Source organism: Protobothrops mucrosquamatus, unplaced genomic scaffold, assembly GCF_001527695.2.
Source record: "Protobothrops mucrosquamatus isolate PMUCROS unplaced genomic scaffold, P.Mucros_1.0 scaffold_198, whole genome shotgun sequence".
NCBI lineage: Eukaryota > Metazoa > Chordata > Lepidosauria > Squamata > Viperidae > Protobothrops > Protobothrops mucrosquamatus.
In genome coordinates this window covers 1,695,237-1,707,838 of record NW_015386274.1, presented here as the reverse complement: position 1 = coordinate 1,707,838, position 12,602 = coordinate 1,695,237, and the positions used below count along the sequence as shown (strand labels likewise).

Sequence of the window (12,602 nt, the reverse complement as noted above, 5' to 3'; positions counted from 1 at the left end):
TTGCAGTGAATTGGTGCTTATACTTGATATTGCAGTATTTGCATCTTTTAATGCTTGTGCTAGCTGTTTCTTTGGAACAAGCTTCAATGCAGGCAGCCTTATTCTGTTGTTTTTGTGCTGTTCTAGATGCTCAGTTATTCTTTGTTTCAATTCTTTTATTTCTTTAGTTAGAGGGTTTTGTTCTTCCTGAGGAAGAGGTACCTGGTTTCCAAATGAGAACAGTTGTATATCTCTGGTGGATTCCTTCACTGCCAACTCCCCCTGGTTTGCCTCTACATTCTGAATTACTTCTGGCAAGGCTTTGATTTCTTTGCCCTGGGTAAACCTTTGCAGTTTATCCAATTCTGTTTCTGTGAATACTTTATTTTGTATTATACATCGGCGTTGATCTGCTATAGTCTGTTCTGTTATTTCTGATTCTGGATGTTGTTCTTTCCAGAATGGTGCATTCGTTTTAGATTTCCTCTTCTTGTTGGACTTGATCTGTAATAACAGATCATTATTTCTTTGTTTTGAATCACTGTGTATTTGCGACGGGTAAACACCTTTTCTTCCAGTAGTTCTGCAGCTGCTGGCCCTGGTTGCTCAGCCAACAGTCCTGAGTCCTATAACCCATTTTTCACCAGATATCCAGGAACTCCAACATCTAGCGCGGACCTTGTTAACCCGGGCGACATCCGAGCCGGTATGGCTTTCTGAAATTTACGTCTCAGCATATTTTTTATGGGAGAAACACTCTTTGTCTGACTCCTGATGAGACCTGTCCAGTATGGTTGAACCTCTGGCATAGCTCTCATCTTCCTCAGAGTACACAAGCCCCACAATCACGTCAAGGTAGTGCCTAATTGGGGGATGATGGTGATGATTGTTGTTGTTGTTATATTATTATTATTATTATTATTATTATTATTATTATTATTATTATTATTATTATTATTATTATTATTATTATTATCTCTAATAAAACTATACCTTTCTCAACAAATGGAGCCAAGGATTATTTCTGTCGAGAGGCTCAGGTTGTGGGCGATCTGACATCACGTATGATTGAGGCAAAATGAAAAAAGCTGATTTCTGCCATACATAAAAATCAGATAACTCTTAGAGTTATGATCAGTTGCTATTTGATATGAGTTGAAAGTAGGATTAGGTATCACAAATACACAAATCTGATTGGCTTTCTATTGATGTCATAAAAAAACAAAATAGCATTTTTTTTATAGCTAAGCAAATCTGGAGACACTGTTATCACTATTTCACATATATGCAGTGTATATGGGGAAAGACTGAGCAACTGTATTTCTGCTCCACAAATACTTTCATGCCTTTGCATTGTGTATGAGAATTCAAAAACTGCATTTTGTATATGAAATTAAGCATGAATGCAGTAAGAACAGTGAAATGCTCTAAATATGAATATTACATTTGTATATTGAATCATTAATATTCCTACCTGTCTCCATCCTTATATGTGGATTAATATTCATTTTCCTTTTTTAATCTCTATTGCTATTTTATTCAAATACTTTGAATGTTATTTTAACAGAGAATATTTTCTAAACTTTTCTAAATTTATTCCAGGGCAGCTTCTGGTCATATCACGGAGAGGCAGACATCATGTGACCTAGTAGCTGTTGGTAAAAAACCTCAAAGTTTTCATCCTGTTTTTGAACATATAAAATCTGTGACGCAGAAGGTAGAACAAAACCCATCAAAAGAATTTGCTCAGGAAATCATCACAATTATCCACCAAGTTAAAGGTGGTTACAGAAAGTTAAAAACATCTTGTTTCCATGTGATATCATCACTGTCTAGTAATCAAAATATTTTGTATGTCATTAATCCAGGTAAACCAAGATATGTGAAATGTTGCAGCTGTTTAATAAAGTAGTATGAGATTATTACCAAAAATCCAAGAAAGACTATTTCACTTTTTAAATTAGAGGTGCTGGGATTTTTTTAACAACTGAAGTTCAGATATAATGGCTTTGTACATGCATATATAGATCAAATTAATACTTTAAAAAACACCACTGAGCACAGAATGGGCACAGAAGTGTAATACACACACAAATTTTTAATTTGAGATAATTTTAACTAAAGTGTATATCAATTTGATCTTTCTGCACTTGGCTGCCTAAACGGTAAAAGTTATATAGGCCCCTTGAGATGAAAGGATTATTGAGTAGATTTTGAAGGCTATATTGAAATAAAATAAGAGCATGCTGTATGTTACCATTACAAATTTATGAAGGAATATATGGCTTTAAAGTTTACAAGGGTTAAGACAGTGATGACGAACCTTTTAGACACCGAGTGCCCCAAAACCCTCCGCCCACCCCTGCTCCACCACTTGCTCCCCGCCTGCCCCCAGGGCCACCTACCGCCTCCATGGCCCGCTGCAGCAAATCAGGCGGCCCTGCAGCACCATGGCCATGCCCTCTACCGGTGCCCCGCAGCACCATCTGCGCGACAGGGCGCGAGGGCGGAGTCTTGTCCCTGCTGCCTGGCTGCCATGTCCTTGGCTGTGTCCCCGGCCACGCCCGGGGTGACTTCTCCAGGGAGGCTGCTGGTGAGGGGGAGGAGGGGGGCGGGACTGGGGCGACAGTGCGTGTGCCCACAGAGAGGACTCTGCGTGCTGCCTCTGGCACACGTGCCATAGCTTCGCCACCACTGGGTTAAGATATTACAATCTTCAGGGTGGAGATTTCAGTTGCTAACCATGATATTGCTGCTTGTCGAATTAGCTTTTTTTCTTCATTGTCTTCACAGCAAATTATTTTAAATCTTCTGACCTTACTTTAAATGAGCGCTTCTCAAAAATACAAGATATATCAGGGGCAAATGAAGTTAAAAGATATTTGGATCCAGAGATTCACAGGTAAGGTAAACTTATTCAACCCATAAAATTTATTTTGGTTGATTAAATAAATAATTCTGCAAAATTAAGATATATCCAGCATATGGTATCTGCCTTTTCCACTATGAACATTTTCTGGCTCTTCCCAATTATTTCTATGATCTAATTATATCCTACCCTTTTTATTCATATTCAGAATGGTCTAAATGCATTCCTGCATCATGACCAACATGGACCCAGAGATTTTAAAAAACTAAAGTAGACTCCCAGCAAGATGTATTATTCAAGTATATTTTGTGTAATTTAGTATCTGATGTAGTTACATTTTTTCCATATAATTTATTGATACTAATTTGCTTGGTCATTATATTAGGAGAATTGATATGTCTCTGGCAGAACTTCAGAACAAACGAGCTATTTCGGGTGAGTCTGGACAGGTATGTATATTTATCTCCTAGTGAAAAAAACAAATTTTCAGCAGTGGGATAAAGTGTCTTATTTTAATGAATCCATAGAATGTTTGTTTATTCAGCATGTAACCCTACCTTACTGAAACAATGCTGTATCTTTATTTTTTATTGAAATGCATTTCTTATTCCAATTGCCTCCCAAAGAGCTGAAATGGATGTAATTCTTTCTTCAAACATATGAGGTGTCAAGGTTCCTACTAATGAAACACTTCAAAGAACTTCCAGGCATTGTTTATCCTAAGAAGTCTTTATTCATGTAACAACGTGTCAGCAGGCGTGGATGGATGCCAAGATCTAAATTCCCCTCCCTTGATCACATAATATTCCAGCCTATTCCCTCCTCTTTTTTACAGTCATAAATCACGTTCTCCAATCAGTTTGAAGGCCAAAGGTTTTCTTCCGTGTTTTGCAGACTTCCGCCAATTCCTTATCTCACTAATCCCCCACACACATTCTTTCTCTTCCCCTCCCAGCATCAATTAAGTTAACTCTAAAAATACCACACAGCTCTGCATATTTTGTCAGAGCAAGAACATCCAATGTTAGCAGCACTGACGTGAGGTAGATTTGGCTGAGAATTTCAAGTTCACTAAACTGATTTTAATAGTTGAATGAGAATTTTTTTACTGCACTAACTCTAATGTATAATGTCCTGTTAGGGGCCCTATTACCTGATTGCATTGTTAATTTCAGTGTAATTATTATGACAATTCTTGTTTTTGTGTTTTTATGGTTTTAATTGTATATCGTTCGCTGCTCAGTCAATTGGTTTGAGATATAGAAATTGAATAAATAAATATTCATTTCTGTGAAATATAACACTTTTTGCTTTATTTTATTCTAATACTGGTCTTATATTAAAGTTAGGTGAAAATAAAAATAAAAACTTTAATTCAGTAATCCATTTATTATATTTTTAGAATGTTGTGAGAGTTCTAGAGGATCCAAATGATTTAAGACATGACATAGAGAGGCGAAGAAAACAGAGACTGGAGAATGAAGATGAAGATATATTTTACATTAATATCCCACAAAGGTAGATGTTCTCAAAAGAAATAATCGTTGGAATTGAAATACGATAGTCACACTATTACATTCTAATGCTATTTTCATGATGTGCATCTTGAACTTACTTTTTCTTTTCCCTTTGCAGTCTTACATGAAATATCATAATCCACACAAAAATGCGTAGTATTCCTTTGTTTTCTACCCTATTACTAGAAGATACTGTAATTTGAATTAATGTTGATCTTAGTATCAGCTTTTTACTATTCTTTTCCTTCCCCTGATACCCTCACTATAATAAGTTGTATTAGCATGATATAGTTTGGACTATGGATTATAAATGAACTAGTTTGGTTGTAAAATATCTGATGTACTATATTGAGAATTGAGGAAGAAAATGCAATCAGATTAATTGTGTACAAAACTATGTAGTCAATCTGTTCTTTCATATCTGGTTTGAAATACTTGTTTCCCACCTACATAATCAGATGATTTTTTTTTATTTTGGCAGCATGAATAAACTTTGAGATAGCAGTCACAGAGTAGAACCCATCATGTTTCGATTTAGTTTTTTTCCAAAGACAGTGCCCATTTATTTTTGATACTCCTTTTCCTCTGTGAAAAAACATTTTTCCCAGCTCTTCAAAACTAGTTCATTTTTCATTAGACATTTTTGCTTCCACCTTTCAGGAGATACTTGGTTTTATTTAGACCTCAGCCATATAATAATGCGAATGCAAGCAACTGAGATAGGATACTGTCTTATATCCTTCTAAACTTTTTCCTTCATTTACCAAACAAAGATTCATGTTACTTTTCAGTACATTTTAGTTGAAATGAAATGTTGTAAATTTCTATTTATTTATCATATTTATATTGATAAATATAAATTTCAGAAGTTTCTTCTGAAACTTCTTTAGCTCCATTGTATCCTCTTTGGGATGTGATGACCAAAGCTGCACACAATAGCCCAGGTGTGATAGCACCAATGGTTTATATAACGGCATTATGGTATTGGCACCTCAACTTTCAGTACTGCTTTTTATTATCTCTAAAATGCTGTTGGTTTGTTTTATAGCAGATGTTATAGCAACGCCTTCAATAAGCTGTTTACACCCAAGATCTGTTTCCTCATTACAGGTAGTCCTTGACCTACAACTACAAATTTTGGTTGCTAAGTGATGCTCTCATAAAATGTGACCGCTTTGCTTAGCAATGGCAACCCAGGCAATTGCCACTGATAAGTGAATGCTCCAGTCTTAGGTGAGGCAACTTCATGCTAGCTTCCCACAATCAGGTCATTGGGGAAGCTGGCTGGAAGTTGCAGACCTCAGGCCCTACTGGCTTGGGGAGGAAGCAACAGTGTGGCTGGGGTTATTACAGAGAGTGCGCGAGGGCATTGGAACTGTTTGGATTTTCAGCTCCAAAGTCAAGAGGTTCTCAAGTCTTTCCATCCTAAGGTTGAATATCCTCTATGGCTGAAAATTCTACTTGGATTTTGGCATGGGATATTTTCAGCCAACCTCCAGAGTGGAAAGGACTTCCTCTTGTTTCTGGGTACTGGCTAAAAAAGCTCCTAAATCTATCAAAATCCAATCAGGAATCTGTGTAGAAATCAAAGTATACATGCAGAAATCTGCTGCACACATACAAGTCGCTCCACATGCCAAGAGGACTCCCTCTCATCGTTGCAGGTTGGCTGACAAACTCCATGCCAAAATCCAAGCCTCAGTGCAGAAATCCAAACTGCTGCTGCCTCCCTCTTGTTTCTAGAGGCTGGCTGAACACATTCCATGCCAAAATCATTCTTGGATTTTGGCATGGAGCTTTTTCAGCCAGCTACCAGAGATGAGAGAAAGTTCCCAGAAGGCAGCAGTGGTTTGTGATCTTTCCTGCTGGTTTCTCCATTGACTTTCTGGGAAAGCTGGCAAGGAAGATTGCAAATGGAAATCATATTATTGCAGGGCACTTGGCAACCAGTCATAAGGGCAAATAGTTTGCCAAGTCCCAAGTTGCAATTGTGCAACCACAGGAATGAAGCAGTAGCCATAACTTTAGGAAGTGGACATAAGTCCTTTCACTAAGCAACATTGTAACTTTGAATGGTAGCTGAATGGTCATAACTCTACCATTAGTCACGGTTACAATTAATCTCATTCATTTATATAAGTAGTTAGAAATGTTTGCACTAGTGTGCATAACTTTACATTGAATGATATCCTACACATTGACATCCATTTCTCTAAATGTATAGAAATCCCTTTGAAACTCTTTCAAGTCCTTTATTGTTTTTATGACTCTTCACAGTTTAGGGTCATAAGCAAACATGGCTATTTCACTTCTCATGCCTGAATCCAGGCAATTTATAAATAGGTTAAAAAGCATCAGCTAGACATAACCCTAGGGAACCCCCTAGCTCAGACATGTTAAACACAAGGCCCACGGACCAGATCCAGCCCGCAGAGAGCCCAGATTTGGCCCCAGGGGCTGTCCCAGAAATGGCAAGAGATTGGCCCCCACTGCCCCAGCCCTGGCCCACCTCAACGCGGTTGGGTGCCCTCTGGTGCACACACATGAAACGGTGAGCGCTCGGGGGTTGGTGGTGTGCAGCAGAAGCTGCAGCTCATTTGCCTCACCCCGCCCCTTCCAGCCTAACCCCGTCACACCCCGCTTTGCCAGGTCTCCTCATCCGGCTCTGCCGGGCTGCACTTGTCCTCACTTGGGCCATGGCGTTCTGTAAGCCTAGCGCCCCAGGGCATGCCCAGCCTGTGGGATGAAAGGTCCGGAGAACGGAGCACACGGTGGCACAAGCCAACCGTTGGCCGGCTCCCGGTCGCCCTCTCCGCCATGTGGTAGGGCTGGAGAGGGGAACGCAGCACTCATGCCAGATGCAGAGCCGCCGCCTGGAATTTTCTCCCCTTTTCTCCCCCCCCTTTTTTTTAACCTCTTCCCACTCCATTCAATGCAGCTGGAGGAAAAGAGCGAGAAGGGGGAGAAAGCAGGGAGAGGCTGTGTTTGTGTGTGTGTGTGTGTGTGTGTGTGTGTGAGAGAGAGAGAGAGAGAGAGAGAGAGAGATTGAGCCATCAGGGAAGCAAAAGTGTGAGGAATGGGGAGCGTTGCAAACAGAGTAAGCAAACTTACAAAAAGGGGATCTCTCTCACACACACACACACACACACAAACACACACACACGTGCTGCATCGGGGTGGTGTGCAGGCAGGTGAGAGCAAACTCACAGTTTGGCTTTGTGGTCTATTCTTGCTGCCTCCCCTCCCTAAAATCCAGCCGATAATAGAACTCTTTGGATTGAATGGGACATTAAGAGGAATTGGCATGAGTTGAAATTAAAAGGCCGAGTCAACTGCCCCCCCCCCAATTATTTTATCGGAGACAAGGAAAGTGTTTCTTGCTTCTACTTTCTCTCATCTGCTCTTTTATAATTTAATCCAGCCTTACCCAAACTAATGTCTTTTGGGTGTCATGGACCACAGTTCCCACCAATGCGATGATAAAAGCCCAGACCAGCACAATACCATTGAGAAAGAAAAACAAGAAATTCAAGAAGAAACCAGCATGGCTGCACAAAGATCTCTCTGACAAACTGAAAGACAAAAAGGACAAATACAAAAAAATGGAAATGGGGGCACATAATTAAGACCAATTATCAACAGATAGCCAGAATATGCAAAGATGAAGTCAGGAAAACAAAGGCTCAGAACAAACAAAGACTTGCAACAGAAATCAAGGATAATAAAAAAAGTTTCTTCCAACATATTAACAAGAAGAAAAAAGTCAAGGAAACTGTAGGCCCACTAAAGACAGAAGATGGCAAGGTAATAACAGGCAACAGGGAGAAAGCAGAGCTGCTTAACATACTTTGCATCAGTCTTCACACAAGAAGAAACCATAGCCCAACATACCGTAAAAAACCACTGCAAAAGACATACTAGAAACAAAAATTAAAATAAGCAGGAAAATGGTAAGAGAACACCTATCCGACCTTGACGAAGTTAAATCACCAGGACCCGACAAATTACATCCCAGAGTTCTGAAAGAGCTGACAGGTGTTATCTCAGAACCATTGTACCACATCTTTCATAAATCCCAGGAAACTACAGACCAATTAGTTTAATATGAATACCTGGGAAGATCCTAGAAAAGATAATCAAAAACATCTGCAAACAACTAGAAGCAAACAAAGTTATAACCAGTAGCGGACTTTCGGTTTGCCATCATGGCGCCGCAGATGCTGGAAGACGAGCTCCGTCTTTTGCGTCCAATTTCGTCCCGCTGGGGGACCCTGGAAAGAGTCGAAAGTCACCCTGTAGGGGCGACGAACAAGGAGGGGACCCCTGCTTGATCGCGGGAGGGCGGCGGCCCTTCCGTTGGATCTGGGGAAGCCCTCCAAACTGGTGGGGGAAAGACCGGCCATAGCAATATGGCTCGTCATTCAGCTGCTGACAGCCGAAGTCAAAATTACCACCAAGCACCTTTAAAGCAACACGGATGAAACTGGGTGAGATTTGATCTTCTCTTTAAGACTTTAAGTATTTTTTCCTGTAAAAGCTGCCCAAAGTATTTTCCCCATGTGAGGAGAGAAGGAAGGGAATTTCTACCCCACACTCTAAGAACAGCAGCAACTAACTACCTAGGGGAAACAGGAACTATAAGAACAATTTTAATCTAATTGGATGTATATGCTTTTGAAACTTGGGGACTAAAAGTGTTCCTATTCTTACTGGAGATGTTTGTTTTTATCTAAAAAAAGAAATAAAACTTGAAAAACTATCATAAAAACTTTGGACTTAAAAAGCTTTAAACGGCATTGGTGACATCTTGTGGTGAAGTATAGTATTACAACTTGTTATTGCCTAAAAGAGACTTGGCTTGAAGCCCAGACTCCAGAAAAAACTTCTTTGACCTTGACAGCTACCAGATCTTGACTACAACCAAAAAACTAACAATGCAGAAAATAACAGGAGAAGTGGAACAACTAAACACCAAGACAGAGGACTCAAATGACCAACAGATCCAGCCAACGGAAAAATCAGAACAGGGAGTGATAATACTGAAAATGGAAAAGACATTTTACAAAAATCAGAAGAAATTTGAGAGAAAGAAAGAAGAATAGATTGAATGGAAGATAAACCTATCAGGACAAAAGCAAAGTTTTACACCTAGGCAGGAAAAATCAAAGGTACAAGTACAGATTGGGTGAGACCTGGCTTAAAAACAGTAACTGTGAGAGGGACCTTAGAGTCCTAGTGATGATCGCTTGACTATGAGCCAGCAGTGTGCAGCAGCAACCAAAAAAGCTAATATAATCCTGGCTTGTATAAACAGGGGCATAGAATCAAGATCACGCAAATTATTAGTACCGTTTTATAAAACCCTAGTAAGACCACACCTGGAACACTGCAGCCAGTTTTGGTCACCATATCACAAAAAAGATGTTGAGAGTTTGGAAAAAATTCAGAGAAGAGCAACTAAGATGATCAAAGGCCTGGAGACTAAAACATACGAAGAACAGCTGCAGGACTTGGGTTTGGCTAGTCTAAAGAAAAGAAGAAATAGGGGAGAGATGATAGCAGTATTCCAGTATCTGAGGGGCTGCCACAAGGAAGAGGAGGTCACTTTGTTCACCAGAACACCAGAGGGAAGGATGAGAAACAATGGTTGGAAACTGATCAAAGAGAGAAGCAACCTGGAATTAAGGAGAAACTTCCTGATAGTGAGGACAATCAACCAGTGGAACACCTTGCCTCCAGAAATCATGGGGGCTCCATCACTGGTGATTTTTAAAAAGAGACTAGACAATCACCTGTCTGAGATGGTATAGGTTCTCCTGCTTGAGCAGGGGGCTGGACTAGAAGACCTCCAAGGTCCGTTCCAGCTTCTATTCCATTCCACTCCATTCCATTCATCCTGTGGCTATGCTGGCTAGAAATGGAATGCCTTATTTCAGTGATGGCGAACCTTTTAGAGACCAAGTGCCCAAACTGCAACCCAAAACTCACTTATGCATCGTTGAGTGCCAGGTGGGTGTGGCCCATTCGCTGGGCATGGCCAATTGGGTGGGCGAGGCTGCCGTGGTAACAGCAGACTGGGTGGGACTAAAAAGTTCAATCAATCAATTCCAACTTTGCAAGATCTTTTTTTTCCTGCGAGAAGTTGAAATCGACTGATTGATTGAACCTTTTTTTTTTTTTTGCACACGGCAGCGGAGGCCTAAAGCGAAAAGGTTTTATAAAACCCAGCTGAAGGCCTAGGACTGGGGCGACGGCGCGCGTGCCCACAGAGAGGGCTCTGAGTGCCGCCTCTGGCACCCGTGCCATAGGTTCGCCACCACTGCCTTATTTTGTCTGTAGTATGCGCTTAGGAGGCAGTAGGTCTGTGGGGTTTAGATGTATTTAAACATTTGTTTCTTCTGCCTAATTTATTAAATCAATGTCTAATTCGAAATTAAATGTTTCGGAGAAATCTAGGGTGGTTTACAAGAAAGCTCTCAAAGACAGCTATTGTAAAGAATCACCAGCACTGCTTAAAACAATATTAAAAGTGTGTATTTTAAGAAAGAAAAATAGTAGTAATTTACTTAGTGCTGTTTGACCATAAAATGTTTGTTCTACATATGCCTGGCTGAACAGTGTGTTTGGAGTTGCCTCTAAAAGGGTGAGGGATGCACTGTTCATATTTTTCTTGGGAGAAAGTTCTATAATTGGGGTGCTGTCTCTGGGAAGGCTCTGCTCATGGCCACTGTTCTATAAACCAAACCAGGGGGACCATCTGGTCTACAGTTGCAAGAAAAAGTATGTGAACCTCTTGGGATAACGCGGAGTTTTGCATGAATTGGTCATAAAATGTGCTCTGGACGTCATCTAAGTCAGGGCTTTTCAACCAGTGGTATGGGTACCACCTGTGGTACATTGGCACCTGGCAGGTGGTACGCGACCATCCTAGAAAAGTGGTAGCGGGGGAGGGGAATGAGCTGAACTAGTGGCAGCACTGCACAAGCCTGAGCGAGAGATAGCTGAAGCTGCAGGGCTGTCAGGGCTCAGCGGAAGCGCCAGGATCAGCACCAGACTCCAGCTGGAGCTCGGCGCTGATCCTGGCCCTTCTGCTGAGCCCAGAAGAAGCACCGATCAGCTGGAATGTTGCAGCATCTCCAGGGTCTTGTGATTTACATTCAGATGCTTGGCAATCAATTCATATTTATGACGGTCACAGTGTCCCACCCAGCAGACGGGGGGGCACTTTTTTCAGTGCCATTGTAACTTCGAACAGTCACTAAGTGAACTGTTGTAAGTCAAGGACTACCTGTACTTCATCACTTTTTTTCTTTTTGGGGTCATCAAGTTTTTGACACCTTGCTAGGCGACTGGTGGTACTCGGATATTGCCATATCCTAAAAGTGGTACAATGGGTGAAAAGGTTGAAAAGCCCTGATCTAAGTCACAACAATAGAAAAACACAGTCTGCTGAAAATAATAATACACAAACATTACATATTGCCATGGTTTAATTGAACATAACATGTAAACATTCACAGTGCAGGGAGGAAAAAGTATGTGAGCCCCTAGCCTAATGACATCTCCAAGAGCTAATTGGAGCCAGGAGTGAGCCAATCTTGATTCCAATCAGTGTGATGATATTGGATGTGTTGCTGACAGCTGTCCTGCCCTTTAAAAACACACACCTGTTATGGGTTTACTGGTTTCAAGAAGCACTGTCTGATGTGAACCATGCCTCGCAGAAAAGAGCTCTTGGAAGACCTATGGTCAAGAATTGTTGACTTGCATGAAGCTGGAAAGGGTTACAAAAGTATCTCCAAAAGCCTTGATGTTCATGTGTCCATGGTAAGACAGACTGTCTACAAATGGAGAAAGTTTAGCACTGTTGCTACTCTCCCTAGGCGTGGTCATCCTGTAAAAATGACTGCAAGAGCACAGCGCAGAATGCTTCTTGAGGTAAAGAAGAATCCTAGAGTGTCAGCTAAAGACCTACAGAAATCTCTGGCACATGCTAACATTTTTGTTGACACATCTACAATAAGGAAAACATTAAACGAGAATGGAGTACATGGGAGGACACCACGGAGGAAGCCATTGCTGTCCAAAAAAAATATTGCAGCACGTTTGAAGTTTGCAAAAGAGCACCTGGATGTTCCACAGCACTACTGGCAAAATATACTGTGGACAGATGAAACCAAAATTGAGTTGTTTGGGAAAAACACACAACACTATGTGTGGAGAAAAAAAGGCACAGC

At 40.9% G+C, this 12,602-nt stretch overlaps 1 protein-coding gene across 3 annotated transcripts in view; it reads left to right on the top strand.

Annotated features, from left to right (window-relative positions):
• BCLAF3 (BCLAF1 and THRAP3 family member 3) overlaps window positions 1-12,602 on the top strand; it is a 66,407-nt gene that overhangs the window by 29,774 nt on the left and 24,031 nt on the right. For all 3 annotated transcript variants that reach the window (XM_015825330.1, XM_015825337.1, XM_015825324.1), the window contains exons 5-8: window positions 1,582-1,760; window positions 2,773-2,881; window positions 3,234-3,297; window positions 4,251-4,366. In XM_015825330.1, the coding sequence (XP_015680816.1) occupies window positions 1,582-1,760; window positions 2,773-2,881; window positions 3,234-3,297; window positions 4,251-4,366 (468 nt within the window). The remainder of the gene's footprint in view (window positions 1-1,581; window positions 1,761-2,772; window positions 2,882-3,233; window positions 3,298-4,250; window positions 4,367-12,602) is intronic.